Below are 27,042 nucleotides of genomic sequence, written 5' to 3'. Positions count from 1 at the left end.
GAGAATGGGTGGGAATCAGAGCCAGAATGGGAAAGAGAAGGGGTGGGAATCAGAGCCAGAATGGGAAAGATAAGGGTGGGAATCAGAGCCAGAATGGGAAAGAGAGGGAAGGAGGGAGGGAAAGAGAAGGGGTGGGAATCAGAGCCAGAATGGGAAAGAGAGGGCAGGAGGGAGGGAAAGAGAATGGGTGGGAATCAGAGCTAGAATGGGAAAGAGAGGGAAGGAGGGAGGGAAAGAGAAGGGGTGGGAATCAGAGCCAGAATGGGAAAGAGAGGGCAGGAGGGAGGGAAAGAGAAGGGGTGGGAATCAGAGCCAGAATGGGAAAGATAAGGAAAGGGAAGGGATGGGAATTAGAGCCAGAATGGGTAAGAGAGGGAAGGAGGGAGGGAAAGAGAAGGGGGGGGGGAATCAGAGCCAGTATGGGAAAGAGAGGGAAATAAGAATTTGTTCTTAACTGACTTGACTAGTTAAATAAAGGTCAAATAAAAATAGTGTTGCCACATGGTTTCTGTAGATTTCCTGTGAATACCAAAGGACAACCAGTAGAATAATACTGTATTAATGTCTTGAACACTACTGTATACCGTAGCCAATGGAACCTGTCTCCAGGCAAAGCGTTAAGTAAATGTCTGGAGGTGAAGGGACTTATTGAACCTCATTATACTACTAACAGTGCTTCCATTGATGTTCTCTCAGCTGTAGCTACTATAGTGGCTGTTCACAAACTGGTTATTGTCCCCAGACACTAGCCTGGAAACACACTGAATTGGTACATTTCACTGATATTGTGAAGTGAATTAGAACAGTTCGGATACAGGCTACCCGGACACACATTTTAGATTCTGTTGTCACTTTTATATACAGGAAACAAATGTTTAGGACAAACCATCAAATAACGTCATAAGTGCAGTATAGGGTGGGTGAGACATTCCATACACTTCCTATGTTTTCCCAGAGGCCCAGTGGTTTTCCTCTTGTTTTTATTCTGTAAATGTAAAACAAAGTGGGATTCATTTAGTAACAGAAGCAGCATGCTGCTCTCATCATCCTCATTGAGAATAAGTGGTGTGGTTGGGTTGTCACCCGACACACAACTACCAGGACAGGATGTGGTCAGAGAGGGTGTCTGCATGCCAGAGGGTGTTAACCAGGGAAAAGGATAGCACCATTAGAGCTGTATGGCCAATACGATGATGACATGCTATCATAGGATTACCTCAAAAGGCAGGGAGTCTGCTTTTTGGAAAGTATTTTAACAGAGTCTCCTGACTATGGGATAGAAGTTGCATTTAGGCACACATCTAAGATCAGCTTTCCTTCACCAAATCCTAACCTTAAGCATTAAGGTCAGGGAAGCAACACTGTCATTAGATCAGCGTCACCATTACATCACCCTCCTTCTGGGCCCCAGAGCAGACAGTCTGTCCGTCTGGTGCCCCCTGTGTGGTGGGACGCTGGTTATGCGGGGGTGGCAGTTCAACAGTGACAGGACTGTCAGGCTACCAACCCTCATCTCCAGCCCACCACACAGACTCCATCTGCTGACCGAGCATCTCTTTTATAGCAACTCTCTCTTTCTGCCCCTTAATATTTCCCTCTCTCTTTCTCCCTGTGTCTCATTATCTCTCCTTCTCTCTTTCTACTCTCCCTCATCTATCTCAAAGCCTTTCTCCTCTCAACTCTCGTCCTCTCTTCCTGGTGAGAACACAAAGCTACAATCAATTTGAGTTATAGGTTGGTAATGTTTGTTTTGGGGGAGAAATGTAATTGTTGTCTGGTGTTGCTGAGTTTCTATGACAACCCTTTGTCTTCTCATAGCACCTGATGCCAAGATGAGGGGTTGGAGGAAGTGGGGAGGAAAGGAGGGAGGATGATGTGACTCTTATTCTAAAGTGTATTAAATCAGTTTTTTTTCTTCATCAATCTACACATAATACCCTATAACGACAAGGCAAAACCAGGTTTATAGAAATTTTAGCAAGTATACAGACCCTTTACTCATTACTTTGTTGAAGAACCTTTGGCAGTGATTACAGCCTCAAGTCTTCTTGAGTATGATGCTACAAGCTTGGTACACCTGTATTTGGGGTGTTTCTCCCATTCTTCTCTGCAGATCCTCTCAAGCTCTGTCTGGTTGGGTGGGGAACGTCGCTGTTCAAGTCCGGGCTCTGGCTGGGCCACTCAAGGACAATCAGAGACTTGTCCCGAAGCCACTCCTGCGTTGTCTTTGCGGTGTGCTTAGGTAAGGCTGAGCGATTTAAATCAATATCAATAAATATTGAGGTAATTACTTCCCTTAACGATTTAAAAACGTTTAGATTCATTTTCAATAATGTCGATATAGAATAATTAGGTACAGCAGTCCATTTCACCTCTGACGCAGCAGGAACGTGCGGAGAAGTGACTATGCACACCCACTAAACACTTAGCACCTCGCTATTAACCACAAAAAAATGATGTAGGCGAAAACATTGGCAGTGATTGCCATGGAGCAGCTTACAATGAAGAAATTATTGATTAAAAAGGGTTAAACTGTTTCAGTAATTTGGAAGTGGTTTGGCTTTTTGAAATCTGACAAATAGCAGAGCAATGTTTGGTGAAAATTGTGCCGAAGACATATGGCTACGAAGTCTGGTAATACGACAAACCTTTTTCACCATCTGAAGCAAAATCACTCTTTGAAACATGCAGGAAGTTTGAGTTTGCTCCACGATATTGATGAACACCCCTCAATCACCAGCCAATCTAGGGATGTTTGCCCGCAGCAGTCAACACTGCCAGCGTTTATGCCCTACAAGCAAACATCGAAAAGACGAAGACATCACAAACGCTATTATCTATTGCATTGCTAAGGACATGCTACAAATTAGCGCAGTCGAAAAGGAATGTTTCAAGAGGCTTATCAATTTAATTGACCCCAGATACGTGCTCCCTGGCCACAAACATGGAACAATTTTACTTGTTTATAATTGTACATGTATGTCATATAATGAAAAAAAAATCAACCTTTATTTAACCAGGTAGGCTAATTGAGAACAAGTTCTCATTTGCACCTGCGACCTGGCCAAGATAAAGCAAAGCAGTTCGACACATGCAACAACAACAGAGTTACACATGGAATAAACAAACATACAATCAATAATACAGTAGATAAATATATATACAACATGTGCAAATGAGTTAAGATAAGAGAGGTAAGGCAATAAATAGGCCATGGTGGCAAAGTAATTACAATATAGCAATGCAACACTGGAATGGAAGAATGTGCAGAGGATGAATGTGCAAGTTGAGATACTGGGGTGCAAAGGAGCAAGATAAATAAATTAATAATTACCGTTTGGTGATGAGGTAGATTGGATGGGCTATTTACAGATGAGCTATGTACAGGTGCAGTGATCAGTGAGCTGCTGTGACAGCTGGTGCTTAAAGCCAGTGAGGGAGATATGAGTCTCTTGCTTCAGAGATTTTTGCAGTTTGTTCCAATCATTGGCAGCAGAGAACTGGAAGGAAAGGCGGCCATAGGACGAATTGGCGTTGGGGGTGACCAGTGAGAGAATTCCTGCTGGATAGCTTGCAACGTGTGGTTGCTGCTATGGTGACCAGTGAGCTGAGAAGGCGAGGATTTACGTAGCAGACTTAAAAAAAAATATATATATATATATATATATTTATTCGTTACTTTACCAGGTAAGTTGACTGAGAACACGTTCTCATTTACAGCAACGGCCTAGGGAATAATTACAGGGGAGAGGGACTTGTAGATGACCTGGAGCCAGTGAGTTTGGCGACAGATATGAAGCGAGGGCCAGCCAACGAGATCATACAGGTCGCAGTGGTGGGTAGTATATGGGGCTTTGGTGACAAAACGGATAGCACTGTGATAGACTGCATCCAATTTGTTGAGTAGAGTGTTGGAGGCTATTTTGTAAATGACATCGCCAAAGTTGAGGATCGGTAGGATGGTCAGTTTTATATGGATAGGCCAGACGGAAACCATTCCTCAGTAAAAGGCACATTTCAGCTCGCTTTGAGTTTGCCAAAAGGCAACTAAAGGACCCTACAGACCATGAGAAACAAGGTTCTCTGGTCTGACGAAACCAAGATTGAACACTTTGGCCTGAATGCCAAGCGTCACATCTGGAGGAAACCTGGCACCAACCCTACGGTTAAGCATGGTGGTGGCAGCATCATGCTGTGGGGATGTTTTTCAGCAGCAGGCACTGGGAGACTATTCAGGATCAAGGGAAAGATGAACGGAGCAAAGTATAGAGAGATCTTTGATGAAAACCTGCTCCAGAGCACTCAGGATCTCAGACTGGGGCGACGGTTCACCTTCCAAAAGGAAAACGACCAATAGGGCTGGGCGATATGATCTTATCACAATATCTATATATATTTTTTCATTTGATAACGATAATTATCACAATATTAATCAAATAATGTTTAAAAGGTGCAGATCTGCTTCAGACTTGAGAATGTGCCTGAACAAACCATTAGGCAGGTAGCCTAGCGGTTAGAGCTTTGGGCCAGTAACAGAAATGTTGCTAGATCGAATCCCCGAGCGGACAAGGTAAAGATGTGTCGTTCTACCCCTGAACAAGGCAGTTAACCCACTGTTCCCCGATAGTCCGTCATTGTAAATAATAAGTTGTTCTTAACTGACTTGCCTAGTTAAATAAAGGTGAATTTTAAAAAATCCACAGAGGAACTTTGGAGCTCTATCAGAGAGACCATCGGGTTCTTGGTCACCTCCCTGACCAAGGCCCTTCTCCCCTGATTGCTGAGTTTGGCGGTGCGGCCAGCTCTAGGAAGAATCTTTGTGCTTCCAAACTTCTTACATTTAAGATTTATGGAGGCCAGTGTGTTCTTGGGGACCTTCAATGCTGCATAAATGTTTTGGTAACCTTCCCCAGATCTGTGCCTCGGCACAATCCTGTCTCAAAGCTCTTCGGACAATTCCTTCGACCTTGTGGCTTGGCTTTTTCTCTGACATGCACTGTCAACTGTGGGACCTTATACTGACAGGTGCGTGCCTTTCTAAATCATGTTCAATCAATTGAATTGACCACAGGTGAACTCCAGTCATGTTGTAGAAACATCTCAAGGATGATCAATGGAAACAGGATGGTCTCATAGCAAAGAATACTGAATACTTATGTAAATAAGGTATTTCTGTATTTTATTAGCAATGCATTTGCAAAAATGTATAAACCTGTTTTTGCTGTCATTATGAAGTATTGTGTATAGATTGATGAGGAAAAAAAGGTAATTGACTCCATTTTAGAATAAGGCTGTTATATGGAATACGCTATCGGTATATTTGAGAATTTTCAAATACTTTACAAGTGTATTTCCAAATACATTCAAATATTCAACTACTTGTCTTTTCAAAGGAAAACTATCTGAATATTTACTTCAAATGTATGTAAAAGTAAATGAGTTGATTTGAAATAGTATTTGAGGTCTGGTACATTGATAATAGGAAAGGGGAAAGCTAGGGAATGCCATAAACCGAAATGTGTCTTCCTCTCTGAATCAGAGATTCACATCATCGGCGCTCAAGGGCAGAAAGACAGATTTTGACCTTGTAGGCTCAGGAATGATCCAGCAGCGCCGCCAGGCTACCTGCCGCCATTATGTAATAATGTGTTTGTATAAAATTATAATTCAGTTGAAGTCGGAAGTTTACATACACTTAGGTTGGAGTCATTAAAACTCGTTTTTCAACCACTCCACAAATTATTGGTAACAAACTATAGTTTTGGCAAGTCGGTTAGGACATCTACTTTGTGTATGACACAAGTCATTTTTCCAACAATTGTTTACAGGCAGATTATTTCACTTATACTTCACTGTATCACAATTGCAGTCGGTCAGAAGTTTACATACACTAAGTTGACTGTGCCTTTAAACAGCTTGGTAAATTCCAGAAAATGATGTCATGGCTTTAGAAGCTTCTGATTGGCCAATTGACATAATTTGAGTCAATTGGAGGTGTACCTGTGGATGTATTTCAATGCCTACCAAACTCAGTGCCTATTTTCTTGGCATCATGGGAAAATCAAAATAAATCAGCCAAGACCTCAAATTTCTTTTTTTGTAGACCTCCAAGTCTGGTTCATCCTTGGGAGCAATTTCCAAACACCTGAAGATCCCACGCTCATCTGTACAAACAATAGTACGCAAGTATAAACACCATGGGACCACGCAGCCGTCATACCACTCAGGAAGGAGACACGTTCTGTCTCCTAGAGATGAACGTACTTTGGTGCAAAAAGTGCAAATCAATCCCAGAACAACAGCAGAGGACCTTTGGAAGATGCTGGAGGAAACAGTTAAAAAAGTATCTATATCCACAGTTAAACGAGCCCTATATCGACTATCTAAAAGGCTGCTCAGCAAGGAATAAGCCACTGCTCCAAAACCGCCATAAAAAAACAGACTACTGTTTTGCAGTAGTAGTTTTTGTAGAAATGTCCTCTGGTCTGATGAAACAAAAATAGAATTGTTTAGCCATAATGACCATCGTTATGTTTGGAGCAAAAGGGAAGGTCTCTTAAGCCGAAGAACACCTTCCCAATCGTGAAGCATGGGGGTGGAAGCATCATGTTGTGTGGATGCTTTGCTGCAAAGTCAAGGTATTGGAGTGGCCATCACAAACCCCTGACCTCAATCCCTTCGAAAATGTGTGGGCAGAACTGAAAAAGTGTGTGCGTGCAAGGAGGCCTACAAACCTGACTCCGTTACACCAGCTCTGTCAGGAGGAATGGGCCAAAAATCACCCAACCTATTGTGGGAGCTTGTAGAAGGCTAACAAAAACGTTTGACCTAAATTAGAGCAATTTAAAGGCAATGCTAGTTAAAGCCTTTTAGTCTTGATCCTAATGTATGTAATGAATAATCACCTGCACAACAGCTAGTTAAAGCCTTTTAGTCTTGATCCTAATGTATGTAATGAATAATCACCTGAACTGTAGCTAGTTAAAGCCTTTTAGTCTTGATTCTAATGTATGTAATGAATAATAACCTGAACAGCAGCTAGTTAAAGCCTTTTAGACTTGATCCTAATTTATGTAATGAATAACAGCAGCTAGTTAAAGCCTAATGTATGTCTTTAGTTAAACTTGATCCTAATTTATGTAATGAATAATCAGTCCTAATGTATGTAATGAATAATCAACTGAACAGCAGCTAGTTAAAGCCTTTTAGTCTTGATCCTAATGTATGTAATGAATAATAACCTGAACAGCAGCTAGTTAAAGCCTTTTAACCTGAACAGCACCTACTTGGTAAACTGTCTAGGAATTAATCTCTCAAGCAGTGTGGGGTTTCTGATTTATGCTTCAACAGCTCCTACGTGGTGTCCACAAAACACTGTAGGCTGATAGAATCAACAGAACTGAACCTTTTCTATCTTTCATAACTGTGGAATGATGTGAGGCATACCAGACAGTCTGTCAGCATGGAATATTATGCTCTAGAATCAATGCTAGTTAAAGCCTTTTAGTCTTGATCCTAATGTATGTAATGAATAATCACCTGCACAACAGCTAGTTAAAGCCTTTTAGTCTTGGTGTTATGAATAGGAGAGGGCCTAGAACAATTATGGTAATGTATGTAATGAATAATCACCTCACAACAGGCAGCTAGTTAAAGCCTTTTAGTCTTGATCTAATGTATGTAATGAATAATAACCTGAACAGCTGTAGCTAGTTAAAGCCTTTTAGTCTTGATCCTAATGAGTTATGAGCGAGGTGATGTAAATAATGGAGGAGAGAGGAGGGGAAGGGTAATAACCTGAACAGCAGCTAGTTAAAGCCTTTTAGTCTTGATTCTAATGTATGTAATGAATTAATAACCTGAACAGCAGAGCTAGTTAAAGTTCTGTGAGCTCAATAGTCATCGAGCCATTAGGATTGATCAATGTATGTAATGAATAATCACCTGAACAAGCTAGTTAAAGCCTTTTAACTGGATGATCCTAATTTATGTAATGAACTGTCTAGGAATTAACAGAGACAGAACTGAGCTTATCAAGGCATCTCATTGATGAACTCTGAATGGAGGGCGAAATGATAAGAATGTTAAGCTTGAAAGGGCTGGTAAACAATGGAATTGAGGCAGATAGATCCAAAGCCTTGGGAGAGATTGGTGTCTGACAAATCCTAATGTCATAGAATCAATAATAACCTGAACTCTGCCTTTTCTATCTTTCAGCTAGTTAAACTCCCAATTTAAAGGATAAATGACACTAGTTAACACATTGCTACGCTAATGCAAAGGAGATTGGAATGACAAGTGGAATCTCGAATGTTCAGAAAGTTAAGCTTTAGCAAGAATCTTATTGACTAAAATGATTGAAATCTAGTTGCGATGTTGACACTACACTAATCTTTTCCGTAGTGTAATAGTTTCTACAGTGCTGCTATTCGGGGCTAGCTGAGCAATATGCGTTCCGTTACTTTTGCTGGCTAACCTAGAAAATACCCAGCTACAACTGCTATGTGCTAGCTGCTCGATCAAACAAAAAAACGTTGTACTGTAATAGTTACTAGTGCTGCTATAGAATCAAGAAGAACGACTTTAGCTGGCCATAACTGAATGATTGAGGCTACACATGTCTTAGATACAAAGACGGATGTAGCTAGCTAGCTACGATCAAACAAAACAAACCGTTGTACTGTAATAGTTACTACAGTTGCTGGCTATCGTTAGAAGAATATTAGAAAATGCTCTAGACTAACAATTGTCTTAGATACAAAGACGGCTAATTCAGATCAAACAAATCAAAAGTAATGAAGTGAAATTTGTGGGACGCGGAATGTTGACCGGGAAGTGACTGTCTGAGCAGCTAGTTCTAAGAGCCAATTCAGAATGTTGATTCTGCCGTTTTTAGTGTGACATATCCTCTTTGGTAACAAGATACCCCCACAACTGAGCTATCTGTGGATTCTTGGCTCAAATAGAATGCTTTGTAATGAACTTTGTGCTATCGAATGGAGAAGTTGTGTGTGTGTGAGTGAAGGAGGGCCTTCAGCCAGAGAGGGAAAGTGAATGTTTCTGGGCTACCTGAAGTGACTGTCTGAGCAGCTGTAATGTTAGTGTGTTCCTACTGTCTGAAAACAGGCCAGGGTGTGACAGATGTTATAGAGAAAAAAGGAGAGAGAGAGAGAAAGATAAAAGAGGGGGGGAGAAGGGGAAGAGGTGGGAGACAGACAGACAGACAGAGATTATTATAATATTTCAGAGGGGAAAGGAAGGAGATGTGGAAAGAGAGGATCAAGAGACTAGGCAGGTTTCCATGACCCAGGTTTATTCAACAAAAAATCCTAGCAACATGTGTAATGAAAACAGCAGATATAGGAGACGTTTTTTCTAAAGATCACATTTTTATCTGTTGGGCGGGTGGATTTTTCTTTTGTCCAACTTTCCTTATTGCGACAAATGATGATGATAAACTGTGTTTTTAGAATAAAGTATGACAGATAATTGTGAAGGTCTTCCCAGAACTACAAAGCTCCCATCCACAGGTCATTCTAAGTGCCCACTGCTAAATAGAAATGCTCAACTATAACAAACCTGTTTCTTTGTAGCACAAGGATTGTCCTGACTTTCAATAATGGCTGAATTGCTTTTCCTGGCTTTTCTGGTCTACAGGAGCGTAAGTGTCACCGTGGAACGTGGCGATACATGAGAATTATTAGAATATGCCATATACATGTCATTTATTGCATTCTGGCCATGCTGGCTTTCTAAATGTTGACGACCAGGAACATTTACTGGAGGAGTTGATGGAAACATCTCTAGTGAGAGGACGATTGCTAGAAGAGAAATAAAGAAAGAGGAAGTGAAGTGTATAGAAAGAAAAGGTGTGAAGAATTGGTGTCCAGCTGGAGAGAGAGTGAGAAGACAACTGTTAGGCCCAGCTGTTCCACACAGACTCACTATGAGGCTAGAATGACTGACTGTACTGTGTGAAACAGCAGATCCACATATGATTATAATGCACCGTACTGTATGTACATGCATTGGTTGCAGATATGCTCTTTGCTGGGCTTGGGAGTGAGTATTTGTTCTAAACTGTCTGTGTGTCTGTTTACAAACTTCTGAGTCCAGACAGACAAAGGCTCCTATGTGTCAAAGGGAAAACAAATGGTTGCTTTCTGCTATAGCAGTGTTGCTGTGGTGTGTGTGTGTGTGTGTGTGTATTTCCTAGTCGCTGTGTTTTTAACTATTTATTGCACCGTTAACAAGTCAGAGCAAACAGCTGTGTGTGTGTATGTGTGCTCAGGGAAAGTGGTGGCAGGCAGCGTAACTAGGGACACATGGGTTAATTGAGATCATAAGGTAGCTGGCAATACTTCTGGGGCCTGACTCCTTTTTTCTCCCCCACTCCAATGTTCTCTTCTCTCATCTCCCCTCCTCCTCTCTGTCCATACCTTCCCTTCCCTTCTCTCCTCACTTCTTCTATCCTCTCTTCTTCTATCCTCTCTTCTCTCATCTCCCCTCCTCCTCTCTGTCCATACCTTCCCTTCCCTTCTCTCCTCACTTCTTCTATCCTCTCTTCTTCTATCCTCTCTTCTCTCATCTCCCCTCCTCCTCTCTGTTCATACCTTCCCTTCCCTTCTCTCCTCACTTCTTCTATCCTCTCTTCTCCTATCCTCTCTTCTCTCATCTCCCCTCCTCCTCTCTGTTCATACCTTCCCTTTTCTTTTCTCCTCACTTCTTCTATCCTCTCTTCTCTCCCCTCCTCCTCTCTGTTCATACCTTCCCTTCCCTTCTCACTTCTTCTATCCTCTCTTCTTCTATCCTCTCTTCTCTCCCCTCCTCCTCTCTGTCCATACCTTCCCTTCCCTTCTCTCCTCACTTCTTCTATCCTCTCTTCTTCTATCCTCTCTTCTCTCATCTCCCCTCCTCCTCTCTGTTCATACCTTCCCTTTTCTTCTCTCCTCACTTCTTCTATCCTCACTTCTCTCATCACCCCTCCTCCTCTCTGTTCATACCTTCCCTTTTCTTTTCTCGTCACTTCTATCCTCTCTTCTCTCATCACCCCTCCTCCTCTCTGTTCATACCTTCCCTTCTCTCCTCACTTCTTCTATCCTCTCTTCTCTCATCTCCCCTCCTCCTCTCTGTTCATACCTTCCCTTTTCTTCTCTCCTCACTTCTTCTATCCTCTCTTCTCTCATCACCCCTCCTCCTCCTCTGTTCATACCTTCCCTTTTCTTCTCTCCTCACTTCTTCTATCCTCTCTTCTCTCATCTCCCCTCCTCCTCTCTGTTCATACCTTCCCCTTTCTTCTCTCCTCACTTCTTCTATCCTCTCTTCTCTCTCCAGAGAGGTTGAACAATGTGCAGCTGCAGCTTTAGACAGCTGGGAGGGTGGTGTGTGTGTGTGTGTGTGTGTGTGTGTGTGTGTGTGTGTGTGTGTGGTGTGCCAGTCTCATGTTGGGGATGGAGATTCAAAGAGAAAGTAGGCATTGTGTTTTGACGAAGATGGTGAGTGTGTGTATGAGTGTGTTTGTATGTCAGTGTGTGTGTGTTTTAGCTCTGTCCGTGTGTGTGTGAGGGGGGGGTTCATTAGGAAATGGTGGTAGGTAGTAGCTAAGAGAGGTGGGTCTTATTCCCATAGCAACAGGAACATTTCTTACCCAATAATGAAATTAATTAATTATAACATTTTTTTAAGAGGCCTTTATTTTCCAAGACGGCAATTAAAATGCTCAATTTCCTCCCAGCTCAAGAGCTGCACCGTTTGAATGAATCACCTCTCCTGCTGCAACAAACACCCTTTCCACCGTTTATGTGAGGTGGGTGTGTATGTAGCATATTAGTGAGAGAGTGTCTGTGTGTGCAAACAGTATTAGACAGCAATAGTTGAGACAGCTAATGGGCAAATGTTTTTGCACAAAGAATATCATCAGTTTTTCTGCATCATTGCCATCAGTACCCAATCAAAGATGACATGTTTATCCCGCTTGTGTTTACTGAGAGGAAAATCCCTGTGCTGTCAAATGGTGTTTCGGTGTAAATAATAATCACATGACCTCAAATCAGTTCAACTGGAATCCTCTAACCCTGTTTCATCTCGTTCTCTGAGCTCTGTGTTCATAGTACAGTCAAGGGCTGTTATTTGATTCAGGACTGTCAAGCTAGTGGACGTTGAGGAGGTGACTGTAGGGCTGGGTGGTATACTGTATTTTACTATATACTGGTAGTGATGCAGGGACTGGTTTGGGTGTTTACCTTCTATACTGGTAGTGATGCAGGGACCGGTTTGGGTGTTTACCTTCTATACTGGTAGTGATGCAGGGGACCGGTTTGGGTGTTTACTTTACCTTCTATACTGGTAGTGATGCAGGGACCGGTTTGGGTGTTTACTTTACCTTCTATAACGGTAGTGATGCAGGGGACCGGTTTGGGTGTTTACTTTACCTTCTATACTGGTAGTGATGCAGGGGACCGGTTTGGGTGTTTACTTTACCTTCTATACTGGTAGTGATGCAGGGGACCGGTTTGGGTGTTTACTTTACCTTCTATACTGGTAGTGATGCAGGGGACCGGTTTGGGTGTTTACTTTACCTTCTATACTGGTAGTGATGCAGGGGACCGGTTTGGGTGTTTACTTTACCTTCTATGACGGTATTTGAATGTTTGGTTAAATGTGATACACCGTGTGTACCGTCCATCTTCATAGGTTTATAGGGAACTCTGCTACTTGAGTCATCCCTCTCCTCTCTCTCTTCTTCTCGCTCTCTCGTTCTCTCGCTTTCGCTCTTTCGCTCCCCCTCCACGCCGCTTTCCACTCAGACCTAGTCCCACCCCGTCACTCAAGGAGTGCATTTGTTGTTGCTTCTCCACGAGATGCTTGTGTTCAGTCTGCATGGTCAATGCAGCACATAGAGACACTTGTGTTCAGTCTGCATGGTCAATGGAGCACATAGACACTTGTGATCAGTCTGCATGTCAATGCAGCACATACTTGTGATCAGCACATCTTGTAGCATGGTCAATGCAGCACATGGAGACACTTGTGATCAGTCTGCATGGTCAATGGAGCACATAGACACTTGTGATCAGTCTGCATGGTCAATGCAGTACATATAGACACTTGTGATCAGTCTGCATGGTCAATGCAGCACATGGAGACACTTGTGATCAGTCTGCATGGTCAATGCAGCACATGGAACAGTGTTGATGACAACGATGTTTCCACTTTGATCTTAATATAAATTCACTTGGTTCTATAATTACAACATTAGTTTGTGTTTCTTACATCTGCAAACAGCTAGTTTGTAATTTCTAAGCAAGTTAATTGCTGCATCGTGTTGGCCACTAATACTAATCACTAGTTAGCTCGCTAGCAAACGTAGCTAGTTAATACAACCTGATACCAGTACAGTCAGAGGCCTAAATCAGCATGTTGTTTGTGCAACAGTATCTTCTATATTAAAGAGGAATAGGCGAGGCATGAATATGTTGGCTCCATGAATAAAGATTTTATGAGGCCAAAAACTATAGGCTCCCCCTAGGAGACACTGAACATCACTTTACCTTCTCTGGTAGTGATGTAGGAGACAATAACTTGTCCATGGTGTTTTCATTCATTGTCATGTCAAACAACACAAGTGTCCAATATTATATTCTAACTATAGATTTATAAAAATCATTATATTTCCATGATTCCAACAGGTCACCCAAGTGTTTTGCTATGAATCTCAAGTCAAATTGCAATTGCAACATTTGGTTAAAAATAAGGCCTAGTATTTTTGCCCATATCGTGGCAGTGTGAAAATTATCTCAAATGAGGGCAGGAAATGCAGAAATTGATGGAAATGCAGGAAATGATTTTAGGTTGAAGTTGAACTGTATAAACCAATCAGAATAGAGAAAGACCCATTTTGAAATCATTTAGAATATATGTGTTGCCACCCTAGGGATACACACAACAAATGTATAATTGTATTATTCAAATCATAAAATACTGTCATATCGTCCAAAATGTGAAAAGTACCATGATGTGATATTTTGGTCATGTCCAGCCCAAAGGTGACTGGATGTTTGTTAGGATCTTTAGACTGGAACTAGCCTGGGACATGGTTGGATGGACAAAGTAGGACAGGGAGTCATCCCTCTCCATCCTCTCTTTCCGCCCTCCCAAAGGTGACTGGATGTAATTGTTAGGATCTTTAGACTCTGGGACATCAGGAGAGTCTCCCATTCTCCTGTCTTTTCCTTTTCCTCTACATCCTCCCCTCTGTCTCTTTCCTCACCTCCTCTCCTCTTCCCCATCTGAATGGTGGTGTATCTGTTAGAGTGCATTGTGTAGGTCTCCCCTTTGACCCCATCCTCCCCCATCCTGCTCACCTCATACTATAGTGTAGCATAATGGAGTGTAATGAGGGCTGATAGAGAAGAGATGGAACTGTGGTGGAGAAAAGGAAAGACGTAATGAACCTGCCTTCCCTCCTTACCTAGGCAGAGGGGGACAATGAGAGGGAGAGAGAAGGAATTGTGAAGAGAGTCGGGATGGGAAATGAAGGAATGGAGGTACACTTGTGATCAGTCTGCATGGGAAATGAAGGAATGAGAGGAAAGAGTATTCAGTGGGCATGGTCAAGAGCAATGGAACAGTGTTGATGACAACGAGTGTCTTTGATCTTAAAAAGAAGGAATGAGAGGTTACAACAGAGTTTGTGTTTCTTACATCTGCAAACAGCTAGAGAAGGAATGAGAGGTAAAGAGTGTCGGGAGTGGGGAAATGCTAAAGAGAAGTAATGAGAGGTAAAGAGAGTGTCAGGAGTGGTAAAAGAGAAGGAGAGAGAAGGAATGAGAGGTAAAGAGATTGTGTCGGTAGTTCTATATTAAAGAGAAAGGAGAGAGAAGGAATGATGAGGCTAAAGAGAGTGTCGGGAGTGGGAAAAAGAAGGAATGAGAGATAAACAGAGAGTTTGGGAGTGGGAAATAAGAAGGAATGAGAGTTTTCAAAGAGTGTCGGGAGTGGGAAAAGAGAAGGAATGAGAGGTGAAGAGTGTCGGGAGTGGTAAAAAGAAGGAGAGAGAAGGAATGAGAGGTAAAGAGAGTGTCGGGTGTGGGAAAAGAGAAGGAATGAGAGGTAAAGATAAGTGTCGGGAGTGGGAAAAGTCCAGGAGGACAAGTGTGAAAGTGGGAAAAGTATCTCAAATGAGGGCAGGAAAAGCAGAAATTGATGAGAAATGCAGGAAATGATTTTCGGGAGTGGGAAGAGAACGGAGATAGAAGGAATCAGAGTGTCGGGATTGGGAAAAGAGAAGGAATTAGGTAAAGAGAGTGTCGGGAGTGGGAAGAGAAGGAATGAGAGTGTCGGGAGTGGGAAAAGAGAAGGAATTAGGTAAAAGAGTGTCGGGATTGGGAAAAGAGAAGGAATGAGGGGTAAAGAGAGTGTCGGGAGTGGGAAAAGAGAAGGAGTAGAGAAGGAATGAGAGGTAAATAGAGTGGGACATGGGGATGGAAAAGAGAAGGAATGAGAGGTAAAGACTGTCGGCAGTGGGAAAAGATCCTCCCCTCTGAGAAGGAATGAGGGGTAAATCCCCAGAGAATGTCGGGAGTGGGAAAAGAGTGAATGAGAGGTAAAGACTGTCGGCATCCTCCCCCATCCTGCTCACCTCATACTATAGGGTAAAGAGAGTGTTGGGAGTGGTAATGAGGGCTGAAGAGAAGAGATGGATCTGTCGGGAGTGGGAAAAGAGAAAGAGTAAGAAGGAATGAGAGGTAAATAGAGAATGGGGGGAGTGGGAAGAGAAGGAATGAGAGGTAAAAGAGAATGTCGGGAGTGGGAAAAGAAGGAATGAGAGGTAAAAGAGTGTCGGGAGTGGGAAAAGAGAAGGAATGAGGTAAAGAGAGTGTTGGGAGTGGGAAAAGAGAAGGAGAGAGAAGGAATGAGAGTGTCGGGAGTGGGAAAAGAGAAGGAATTAGGTAAAGAGAGTGTCGGGAGTGGGAAAAGTGAAGGAATGAGAGTGTCGGGAGTGGGAAAAGAGAAGGAGAGAGAAGGAATGAGAGGTAAAGAGTGTCGGGAGTGGGAAAAAGAAGGAATGAGAGGTAAAGAGAGAGTGTCGGGAGTGGGAAAAGAGAAGGAATGAGAGGTAAAGAGTGTGTCGGGAGTGGGAAAAGAGGAGAGAGAAGGAATGAGGTAAAGAGTGTCGGGATTGGGAAAAAGAAGGAATGAAGGAAGAGAGAGTGTCGGGAGTGGGAAAAGAGAAGGAGGGAGAAGGAATGAGAGGTAAAGAGAGTGTCGGGAGTGGGAAAAGAGAAGGAGAGAGAAGGAATGAGAGGTAAAGAGAGTGTCGGGAGTGGGAAAAGAGAAGGAGAGAGAAGGAATGAGAGGTAAAGAGAGTGTCGTGAGTGGGAAAAGAGAAGGAATGAGCAGTTAAGAGAGAGTGTTGGGAGTGGGGAGTGGGAAAAGAAGGAATGAGAGGTAAAAGAGAGTGTCGGGAGTGGGAAAAGAGAAGGAATGAGAGGTAAAGAGAGAGTGTTGGGAGTGGGAAAAAGAAGGAATGAGAGGTAAAAGAGAGTGTCGGGAGTGGGAAAAGAGAAGAATGAGAGGAAGGAAGAGAGTGTCGGGAGTGGGAAAAGAGGAGGAAGTAGGTGAATGAAGGAAAGAGTGTCGGGAGTGGGAAAAGAGAAGGAATGTGAGGAAGTGTTGGGAGAGGAAAAGAGAAGCAATGTGAGGTAGTGTTGGGAGTGGGAAAAGAGAAGGAAAGAGAGTGTCGGGAGTGGGAAAAGAGAAGGAGAGAGAAGGAATGAGAGGTAAAGAGAGAGTGTCGGGAGTGGGAAAAGAGAAGGAATGAGAAGGAATGAGAAAGAGAGAGTGTCGGGAGTGGGAAAAGAGAAGAGAAGAGAAGGAATGAGAGTGTCGGGAGTGGGAAAAGAGAAGGAATTAGGTAAAGAGAGTGTCGGGATTGGGAAAAGAGAAGGAATGTGAGGTAGTGTTGGGAGTGGGAAAAGAGAAGCAATGAGAGGTAGTGTTGGGAGTGTCGGGAGTGGGAAAAGAGAAGGAGAGAGAAGGAATGAGAGGTAAAGAGAGTGTCGGGAGTGGGAAAAGAGAAGGAGAGAGAAGGAATGAGAGGTAAAGAGAGTGGCGGGAGTGGGAAAAGAGAATGGTAATGAGAGTGGGAAAGAGAGGTAAAGAGAGTGTCGGGAGTGGGAAAAGAGAAGGAGTGTCGGGATGAGAAGGAATGAGAGGTAAAGATAGTGTCGGGATTGGGAAAAGAGAAGGAATGAGAGGTAGTGTTGGGAGTGGGAAAAGAGAAGGAATGAGAGTGTCGGGAGTGGGAAAAGAGAAGGAATGAGAGGTAAAGAGAGAGTGTCGGGAGTGGGAAAAGAGGAGAGAGAGAAGGAATGAGAGTGTCGGGAGTGGGAAAAGAGAAGGAATTAGGTAAAGAGAGTGTCGGGATTGGGAAAAGAGAAGGAATGTGAGGTAGTGTTGGGAGTGGGAAAAGAGAAGCAATGTGAGGTAGTGTTGGGAGTGGGAAAAGAGAAGGAATGAGAGTGTCGGGAGTGGGAAAAGAGAAGGAGAGAGAAGGAATGAGAGGTAAAGAGAGTGTCGGGAGTGGGAAAAGAGACAGAATGTGAGGTAATGTTGGGAGTGGGAAAAGAGAAGGAATGAGAGTGTCGGGAGTGGGAAAAGAGAAGGAGAGAGAAGGAATGAGAGGTAAAGAGAGTCGGGAGTGGGAAAAGAGAAGGAATGAGAGGTAAGGAGAGAGTGTCGGGTGTGGTAAAAGAAGGAATGAGAGGTAAAGAGAGAGTGTCGGGAGTGGGAAAAGAGAAGGAATGAGGTAAAGAGTGTCGTGATTGGGAAAAGAGAAGGAATGAGAGGTAGTGTTGGGAGTGGGAAAAGAGAAGGAATGAGAGTGTCGGGAGTGTGAAAAGAGAAGGAGAGAGAAGGAATGAGAGCTAAAGAGTGTCGGGAGTGGGAAAAGAGGAGAGAGAAGGAATGAGAGGTAAAGAGTGTCGGGAGTGGGACAAGAGAAGGAATGAGAGGTAAAGGTAGAGTGTCGGGAGTGGGACAAGAGAAGGGGAGAGAAGGAATGTGAGGTAAAGACAGTGTCGGGAGTGGGAAAAGAAGGAATGAGAGGTAAAGAGAGTGTCGGGAGTGGGAAAAGAGAAGGAGAGAGAAGGAATGAGAGTGTTGGGAGTGGGAAAAGAGAAGGAATTAGGTAAAGAGAGTGTCGGGAGTGGGAAAAGAGAAGGAATGAGATTGTCGGGAGAGGGAAAAGAGAAGGAGAGAGAAGGAATGAGAGGTAAAGAGAGAGTGTCGAGAGTGGGAAAAGAGACGGAGAGAAGGAATGAGAGGTAAAGACAGTGTCGGGAGTGGGAAAAGAAGGAATGAGGTAAAGAGAGAATGTCGGGAGTGGGAAAAGAAGGAATGAGGTAAAGAGAGAATGTCGGGAGTGGGAAAAGAAGGAATGAGAGGTAAAGAGAGTGTCGGGAGTGGGAAAAGAGAAGGAATGAGAGGTGAAGAGAGTGTCTGGAGTGGGAAAAGAGAAGGAATTAGGTAAAGAGAGTGTCGGGAGTGGGAAAAGAGAAGGAATGAGATTGTCGGGAGAGGGAAAAGAGAAGGAGAGAGAAGGAATGAGAGGTAAAGAGTTTTGGGAGTGGGAAAAGAGAAGGAGAGACAAGGAATGAGAGGTAAAGAGAGTGTCGGGAGTCGTAAAAGAGAAGGAATGAGAGGTAAAGAGAGAATGTCGGGAGTGGGAAAAGAAGGAATGAGAGATAAAGACAGAGTGTTGGGAGTGGGAAAAGACTGATGAGGAGATAGTGGTGTTAGCGGTATATGTCGAGAGAGAGAATCCTCTGTGTGCTTTGTCATAGGTTGTGGTGATGTATAGAGGATTTATTTGGCTCATCAAATGGCCTTTACACACATACTCACACGCTGTTGCACTCACACACTGACACGTATGTATACACTCACACAGCTCAACAGTCTTAATCCTGCTGCCATAGCTGCACCTACACTGTTTATTATATATTGACTTGTGACTATTGCTCTGTTGCTAAGTAGGTATTTTCCAAGCATGTGAAAATTAATCTGTGCCCCTGTGACCAAGACTATCAAGTAGGGCTGAGAAAGGCTAAGGACGTTCAGAAGTTTGGGGTCACTTAGAAAAGTCCTTGTTTTTGAAAGAAAAGCACATTTTTTGCCCACTGAAATAACATCAAATTGGTCCGAAATACAGTGTAGACATTGTTAAATTTGTAAATGACTATTGTAGCTGGAAAAGGCAGATTTTAAATGGAATATCTATATAGGCGTACAGAGGCCCATTATCAGCAACCATCACTCCTGTGATCCATTGGCATGTTGTGTTAGCTAATCCAAGTTTATCATGTTAAAAGGCTAATTGATCATTAGAAAACCTGTTTGCAATTATGTTAGCACAGCTTAAAACTGTTGTTCTGATTAAAGCAGCAATAAAACTGCCATTCTTTAGACTAGTTGAGTATCTGGAGCATCAGATTAGAGGGTTAGAAGGTCAAAATGGCCAGAAACGAATAACTTTCTTCTGAAACTCGTCAGTCAAACTGGCTCTAACCAGAATATAAAGAGGAGTGGGAGGTCCCAGTGCACAACTGAGTTATTTTAATGGACCAGAAAATTTGTTTCTTTCTAAAACAAGGACATTTCTAAGTGACCCCAATCTTCTGAATGGGAGTGCAACTAGATCGATTTTCCACCAATCACTACTATCAAGTGTTGTCCATCTATGCTTTGTTCTACAGTAATTGGTACAAAAACATACATTTTTTTTGGGGGGGGGCTGGAGGGAGCTGTGTGGGTTGTGAATTGAACCAATTATACAGTAAGTAGTTATCTGACTAAACCCTGTTATCTCTCTCTCAGGTTCACCCTGTAGTGAAAGAGGGGAGGGAACGAAGAAGGGGTGTCTTGAAGAGCTCAGGAGTATCCCTGTAAGTCCCTTCCAATCCCTACTTCCTATGTAGGAGTGTGTGAAAGGCATGTGTATATCATCTCTCTCTCTGCAGGCTAACACGATGGTCCAGTGGAAGGAGGAGTTTAAGAAGAGGTCCAGGGTAACGTGTCCTGGCTCAGGCTGCTGGTTAGAGTTCCCCAGCATCTATGGTCTCAAATACCACTACCAACGCTGCCAGGGGGTGAGACACCACATCATCTCTCTCCTTGCCCACATCGTCCCTCCTCATCCCCTCCGTTTTTTTCCATCTGTCCCCCACTATCTCCGATATATTTATTTATAACACCTGTTGAATTAGATTTTGTACTTTAGATATATCAATATCTTTCTCTATTTGACCTCCTCCCTCTTTCTTCCTATGTCTCTCAGGTGACCCTAACAGAGAGGTTGAGTCATGGCTGTCCGGACTGTAAGGCGGTGTTTGCCACTAAGTTCAGCCTCCAAAAGCACAAGCTGTGGAACCACCCTGCTGACATTGAGACCAAGGTTGAGCCCAAACTACATAAGACCCCCGTGAAGGGGACCGCCAAGAAAAGGTGACATGATTTTCACCGCAAGACATACAGCTTACCTACATACGGATTAGATTGTACCAATGTGTCTTCTCTGTCCAGGCCTATGGAGAACACTCCACTGTTGCCTGTGTTCTTCAAAGTCAAAAAGACCCAGGAGGTGTCTAGTCCCACCCAGAACGGGGAGTGTGCCCCCCAGAGGGGAGAGAGGAAACAGCACCCACAACCCCATTCCCCTCAGCAGCAGGCCTCCTCATCTGACACCTCCCCCAACACCCCGGGGGGCAGCGAGAGCGAAGATGAGGGGAGCAGTCTACTCTCACCATACCCCAATAAAGACCATGAGAGGACAAGGCACAGTAAGATTCAAATATGTTGACGATTAGGATCTGTTTTGTTAGAGCCCGACCGATCTTATCAGCCAATATTAGCCTTACACAGAAATGTCAGTCTTTTAAAATCAAATCAAATCAAATTTTATTTGTCACATACACATGGTTAGCAGATGTTAATGCGAGTGTAGCGAAATGCTTGTGCTTCTAGTTCCGACAATGCAGTAATAACCAACAAGTAATCTAACTAACAATTCCTAATCTACTGTCATATACACAGTGTAAGGGGATAAAGAATATGTACATAAGGATATATGAATGAGTGATGGTACAGAGCAGCATAGGCAAGATACAGTAGATGGTATCGAGTACAGTATATACATGTGAGATGAGTATGTAAACGAAGTGGCTTAGTTAAAGTGGCTAGTGATACATGTATTACATAAGGATGCAGTCGATGATATAGAGTACAGTATATAGGTATGCATATGAGATGAATAATGTAGGGTAAGTAACATTATATAAGGTAGCATTGTTTAAAGTGGCTAGTGATATATTTACAACATTTTCCATCAATTCCCATTATTAAAGTGGCTGGAGTTGAGTCAGTGTCAGTGTGTAGGCAGCAGCCACTCAATGTTTTATACATATATATATTATTTATACTGCTCAAAAAAAATAAAGGGAACACTTAAACAACACAATGTAGCTCCAAGTCAATCACACTTCTTTGAAATCAAACTGTCCACTTAGGAAGCAACACCGATCAACAATACATTTCACATGCTGTTGTGCAAATGGAATAGACAACAAGAAATTATAGACAATTAGACAATTAGACAATTAGCAAAACACCCCCAATAAAGGAGTGGTTCTGCAGGTGGTGACCACAGACCCCTTCTCATTTCCTATGCTTCCTGGCTGACGTTTTGGTCACTTTGAATGTTGGCGGTGCTTTCACTCTAGTGGTAGCATGAGACGGAGTCTACAACCCACACAAGTGGCTCAGGTAGTGCAGCTCATCCAGGATGGCACATCAATGCGAGCTGTGGCAAGAAGGTTTGCTGTGTCTGTCAGCGTAGTGTCCAGAGCATGGATGCGCTACCAGGAGACAGGCCAGTACATCAGCAACAACCCAGCAGCAGGACCGCTACCTCCGCCTTTGTGCAAGGAGCAGCATGAGGAGCACTGCCAGAGCCCTGCAAAATTACCTCCAGCAGGCCACAAATGTGCATGTGTCTGCTCAAACGGTCAGAAACAGACTCCATGAGGGTGGTATGAGGGCCCAACTTCCACAGGTGGGGGTTGTGCTTACAGCCCAACACCGTGCAGGATGTTTGGCATTTGCCAGAGAACACCAAGATTGGCAAATTGGCAACTGGGGCCCTGTGCTCTTCACAGATGAAAGCAGGTTCACACTGAGCACATGTGACAGACGTGACAGAGTCTGGAGATGCCGTGGAGAACATTCTGCTGCCTGCAACATCCTCCAGCATGAGCGGTTTGGCAGTGGGTCAGTGGGGTGGCATTTCTTTGGGGGGCCGCACAGCCCTCCATGTGCTCGCCAGAGGTAGCCTGACTGCCATTAGGTACTAAGATGAGATCCTCAGACCCCTTGTGAGACCATATGCTGGTGCGGTTGGCCCTGGGTTCCTCCTAATGCAAGATGCAATGCTCGACCTCATGTGGCTGGAGTGTGTTTTTGATGCTATGGACTGGCCCGTCCGTTTCCCAGACCAGAATATTTCGTTCATTCAGATCTAGGATGTGTTATTTTAGTGTTCCCTTTATTTTTTTGAGCAGTGTATATATATTTATGGCATAAGACTCAAATAAACAAAGTCAAAGATGGCTGTGCACATTGCCCAGAAAATATCAACTTTGCTTGGTCACTTTTCAGCATATTACAAATGTGCTTGTTACAGTGTCTACAAGAACTGGAGCACATGACTCGACAGGTTGTTTACAGTTTTTGACCAATCACAAAGGAAATAAAAATGTTTTCACCTCACAGATCATCAGCTGAGTCTACTGCCGAGCCTAACTCTAGTGTGAACAGGGTTGACAGAAATGGTTGAAACTATTTTAGTGGGGATTGTGAGGGTGTAGGGTTTTCAGGTGCATGGGGGGTGGAATTGGGGAAAGGTATCGTGGAGGGTTATGATAGAGGAAATATTACTATAGGGGGCAAAAACAGGGAAGAAGTTCATAAAATGAATAAAAATTGAACCCTGGGCTCCATTTCTGAAATAAAACAAAAATAAAATGATGTACTCAACTTTTGTTATTCCTTGATTTGTAATGCATTCTCGCAATGATGTTTTATCATTTGGCTAAATGGTTGTTGGCTAGGAAAAATATGATTTGATTATTTCAATCAAATCTGTAAGAACATACATCCTTTAAAAGTTCCATCATACTGCAGCACGGCTTGCGGGCTGCTGCAACACTTCTGTGGCACGTTACTTATTTGTCAGCCATTTTTTTTTTCAGTTTTTTTTTTTTTACCTTTATTTTACTAGGCAAGTCAGTTAAGAACAAATTCTTATTTTCAATGACGGCCTAGGAACAGTGGGTTAACTGCCTGTTCAGGGGCAGAACGACAGATTTGTACCTTGTCTGCTCGGATTTGAAGCGTTTGATAGACTTTCATATTGGCATTACCAGAGAATTTAAAACATTTTTTTGTAACAACATAGTATATGGGATTGATTTGAATTAATTTGTCTGAATTAATTTGATTAATATTATGGTGTTTCTCTTCCGAGAATGGATGGATGTAATGGAAAATATGGCGCTGTACAATGTAACGGTCGGGAGTAGGCTACAGCATAAGAGGATTGGCGGATTCTAAATTAATATCTAAGGGGTATAATATTTCCACACCCTAATTGTAGTGTAACCAAACTTTCAGTTGAACGTAATTGCTCTTTGCCTTCTCTACTTCTCTACCAGAAGTTAATGCTGTTAACATTAGTTAGCACAACAAATTACTAGTTAGTTAGATATTTTCGACTTTGGGTGTGTTCTTAAATTAAATATGTAGTGGCTGAGCTCATAAGATAAGAGTAGGGTTGGGCGATATGGACAAAACATATCACAGTATTTAAAAAATGAAATGAATGGTATTTCTAGTTTTGGAATAATACAAGTTCTACATTTGCTTTATGAGTAGTGGGTGCTTTATGAGTAGTGAGTGATCCTAGGGTGCTTCATGAGTAGTGAGTGATCCTAGGGTGCTTCATGAGTAATGAGTGATCCTAGGGGGATTTATGAGTAGTGAGTGATCCCAGGGGGCTTTATCAGTAGTGAGTGATTCCAGGGGGCTTTATGAGTAGTGAGTGATCATAGGGTGGCAACACACACATTCTAAGTGGTTTAAATGAGTCTTTCTCCTTCTTCTTATTTTCTACTGTTCAATTCAACTTCATCCAAAACACATTTCAACACTTTTATAATTTCTGCATTTCATGCACTCAATTGAGGTGGAAAAAGTACCCACTTGTCATACTTGATTAAAAGTAAAGATACCTTAATAGAAAATTACTAGTAAAAGTAAAATTTACCCAGTAAAATACTACTTGTGTAAAAGTATTTGGTTTTAAATATACTTACGTATCAAAAGTAAATCCTAAAACATACTTAAGTATCAAAAGTAGGAGTATAAATAATTTCAAATTCCTTATATTAAGCAAACCAAATGGCACCATTTCCTTCTTTTTTTACGGATAGCCAGGAGCACACTCCAACACGCAGACATAATTCACAAAATAAATATTTGTGTTTAGTGAGTCCTCCAGATCAGAGGCAGCAGATGACCAGTGATGTTCTCTTGACAAGTGCGTGAATTGGACCATTTTCCTTTCCTGCTAAGCATTCAAAATGTGAGTACTTTTAGGTGTCAGGGAACATGCATGGAGTAAAAAGTACAGTATTTTCTTTAGAAATGTGGTGAAGTAAAAATAAAAGTTGTCAACAATAATAATAGTAAAGTACAGGTAACAAAAAATTACTGAAGTAGTACTTGAAAGTATTTTGACTTAAGCACTTTACACCACTGCTTAATTGAGAACTTCCACACTGCCACGTAGGGCTGGACGATGTGGGCAAATAATTGCGATTTGACTTCCGAATTTGAGCAAAACTGTTGGAATCATGGAAATAGTATAACTATTCTACTTCAATATTTAGAATATAATAGTGGGAACTTTAAATACAGTGTTGTTTGACATTACAACAAATGAAAATGCCAGGGAAAAGTTATTGTGACAGGGTAGGAACTAAAGTGCAGATGTGTTTCCTAGTAGACCCTATAAGCTTTGGCTACGTTGTGTGTTTTCTCTTAGCTACTTCATGTCCCTGCATCAATACCGGTATATCATAAAATACGGTATACCACCCAGCCGTAATTCAGAGCGTTGTCAGTTTTTAAATTCAGACCGTTTCGCTCTCGAAGTGCACACTAGACGTTCGGGCTGAGGAGTAGGGTTGATTTGAACGTTATGGCCTTACAACTGCAGTCAAGCACCCAATCTAGTGTTGGCTAGCTTGCTAGATACTTCCAGACACAAATGAGACCACTCTGACCATTTTACTCACCCTAGCAGAGCATGTTAGGCAGTTTTCATGTTAACCAGAGCGCTGGTGACTGTGCTGCTGGAAACAATTTAATTACGTGTTTTTGCCGACATTTACTGACACAGGCCATATTCACCAGGTGAGTGCTGGTAAATTCATTATTCTGTGCTCTGGTACACTCAGCCTAGAATGCTCTGAAATCGGAGTAGATAGCCAGAGCGAATTTGCGAAAGTGCCCAAATGTCCATTGAGAACGTACAACAAGTATACCATTTAGCTAAGCTAAGAATGATGGGAATTATCAAGTCAATAAACGTTGGGTAGTTAGATAGCCTATAGTTAATATACTGGCAAGTTTGATATATAATTACTAACGTTAGGTAGGTAGCTAACATACCGGTACATAAAAAATCAACAACAACCAAAAATCCAATGTTATTTGTCACAAACACATGGTAAGCAGATGTTAATGCGAGTGTAGCGAAATGCTTGTGCTTCTAGTTCCAACAATGCAGTAGTAACCAACAAGTAATCTAACCTAACAATTCCAAAACTACTACCTTATACACACAAGTGTAAAGGGATGAAGAATACAGTGGGGCAAAAAAGTATTTAGTCAGCCACCAATTGTGCAAGTTCTCCCACTTAAAAAGATGAGAGAGGCCTGTAATTTTCATCATAGGTACACTTAACCTTTACAGACAAAATTAGATTTTTTTTCTCCAGAAAATCACATTGTAGGATTTTTAATTAATTTATTTGCAAATTATGGTGGAAAATAAGTATTTGGTCAATAATACTCAATAACAAAAGTTTATCTCAATACTTTGTTATATAACCTTTGTGGCATTGGCAAGTCTTCACAAGGTTTTCACACACTGTTGCTGGTATTTTGGCCCATTCCTCCATGCAGATCTCCTCGAGAGCAATGATGTTTTGGGGCTGTTGCTGGGCAACACAGACGTTCAACTCCCTCCAAAAATTTTCTATGGGGTTGAGATCTGGAGACTGGCTAGGCCACTCCAGGACATTGAAATGCTTCTTACAAAGCCACTCCTTCGTTGCCCGGGTGGTGTGTTTGGGATCATTGTCATGCTGAAAGACCCAGCCATGTTTCATCTTCGATTGTTTTTCAACCAGTCCACAAATTTATGGTTTATTAACAAACTATAGTTTTGGCAAGTCGGTAAGGACAATTCCAGTGGGTCAGAAGTTTTACATATGTGTATGTTAACTTCTGACCAACTGGAATTGTGATACAGTGAATTAAGTTAAATAATCTGTCTGTAAACAATTGTTGGAAAAATTACATGCACAAAGTAGATTGACTGTGCCTTTAAACAGCTTGGGAAATTCCAGAAATTATGTCATGGCTTTAGAAGCTTCTGATAGGCTAATTAAAATATTTTGAGTCAACTGGAGGTGTACCTGTGGATGTATTTCAAGGCCTACCATCAAACTCAGTGCCTCTGCTTGACATCATTGGAAAATAAACAGAAATCAGCAAAGACCTCAGAAAACAATTGTAGACCTCCAAAAGTCTGTTTCATCCTTGGGAGCAATTTCAAAACACCTGAATGTGCCACATTCATCTGTACAAACAATAGTACGCAAGTATAAACACCATGGGAACACGCAGCCGTCATACCGC

The 27,042-nt window shown here is 42.4% G+C and overlaps 1 protein-coding gene across 1 annotated transcript in view; it reads left to right on the top strand.

Annotated features, from left to right (window-relative positions):
• Positions 1-27,042, top strand: part of LOC135559082 (zinc finger protein 512B-like) — a 94,310-nt gene that overhangs the window by 17,013 nt on the left and 50,255 nt on the right. The window contains exons 3-6 of the mRNA XM_064993449.1: positions 19,879-19,946; positions 20,022-20,150; positions 20,339-20,505; positions 20,584-20,840. Coding sequence (XP_064849521.1) covers positions 19,879-19,946; positions 20,022-20,150; positions 20,339-20,505; positions 20,584-20,840 — 621 coding nt within the window. The remainder of the gene's footprint in view (positions 1-19,878; positions 19,947-20,021; positions 20,151-20,338; positions 20,506-20,583; positions 20,841-27,042) is intronic.

Source organism: Oncorhynchus masou, chromosome 17 (genome assembly GCF_036934945.1).
Source record: "Oncorhynchus masou masou isolate Uvic2021 chromosome 17, UVic_Omas_1.1, whole genome shotgun sequence".
Taxonomy (NCBI): Eukaryota; Metazoa; Chordata; class Actinopteri; order Salmoniformes; family Salmonidae; genus Oncorhynchus; species Oncorhynchus masou.
The sequence above is the reverse complement of the archived record's forward strand: the minus strand, read 5'-3'. Positions and strand labels throughout refer to the sequence as shown.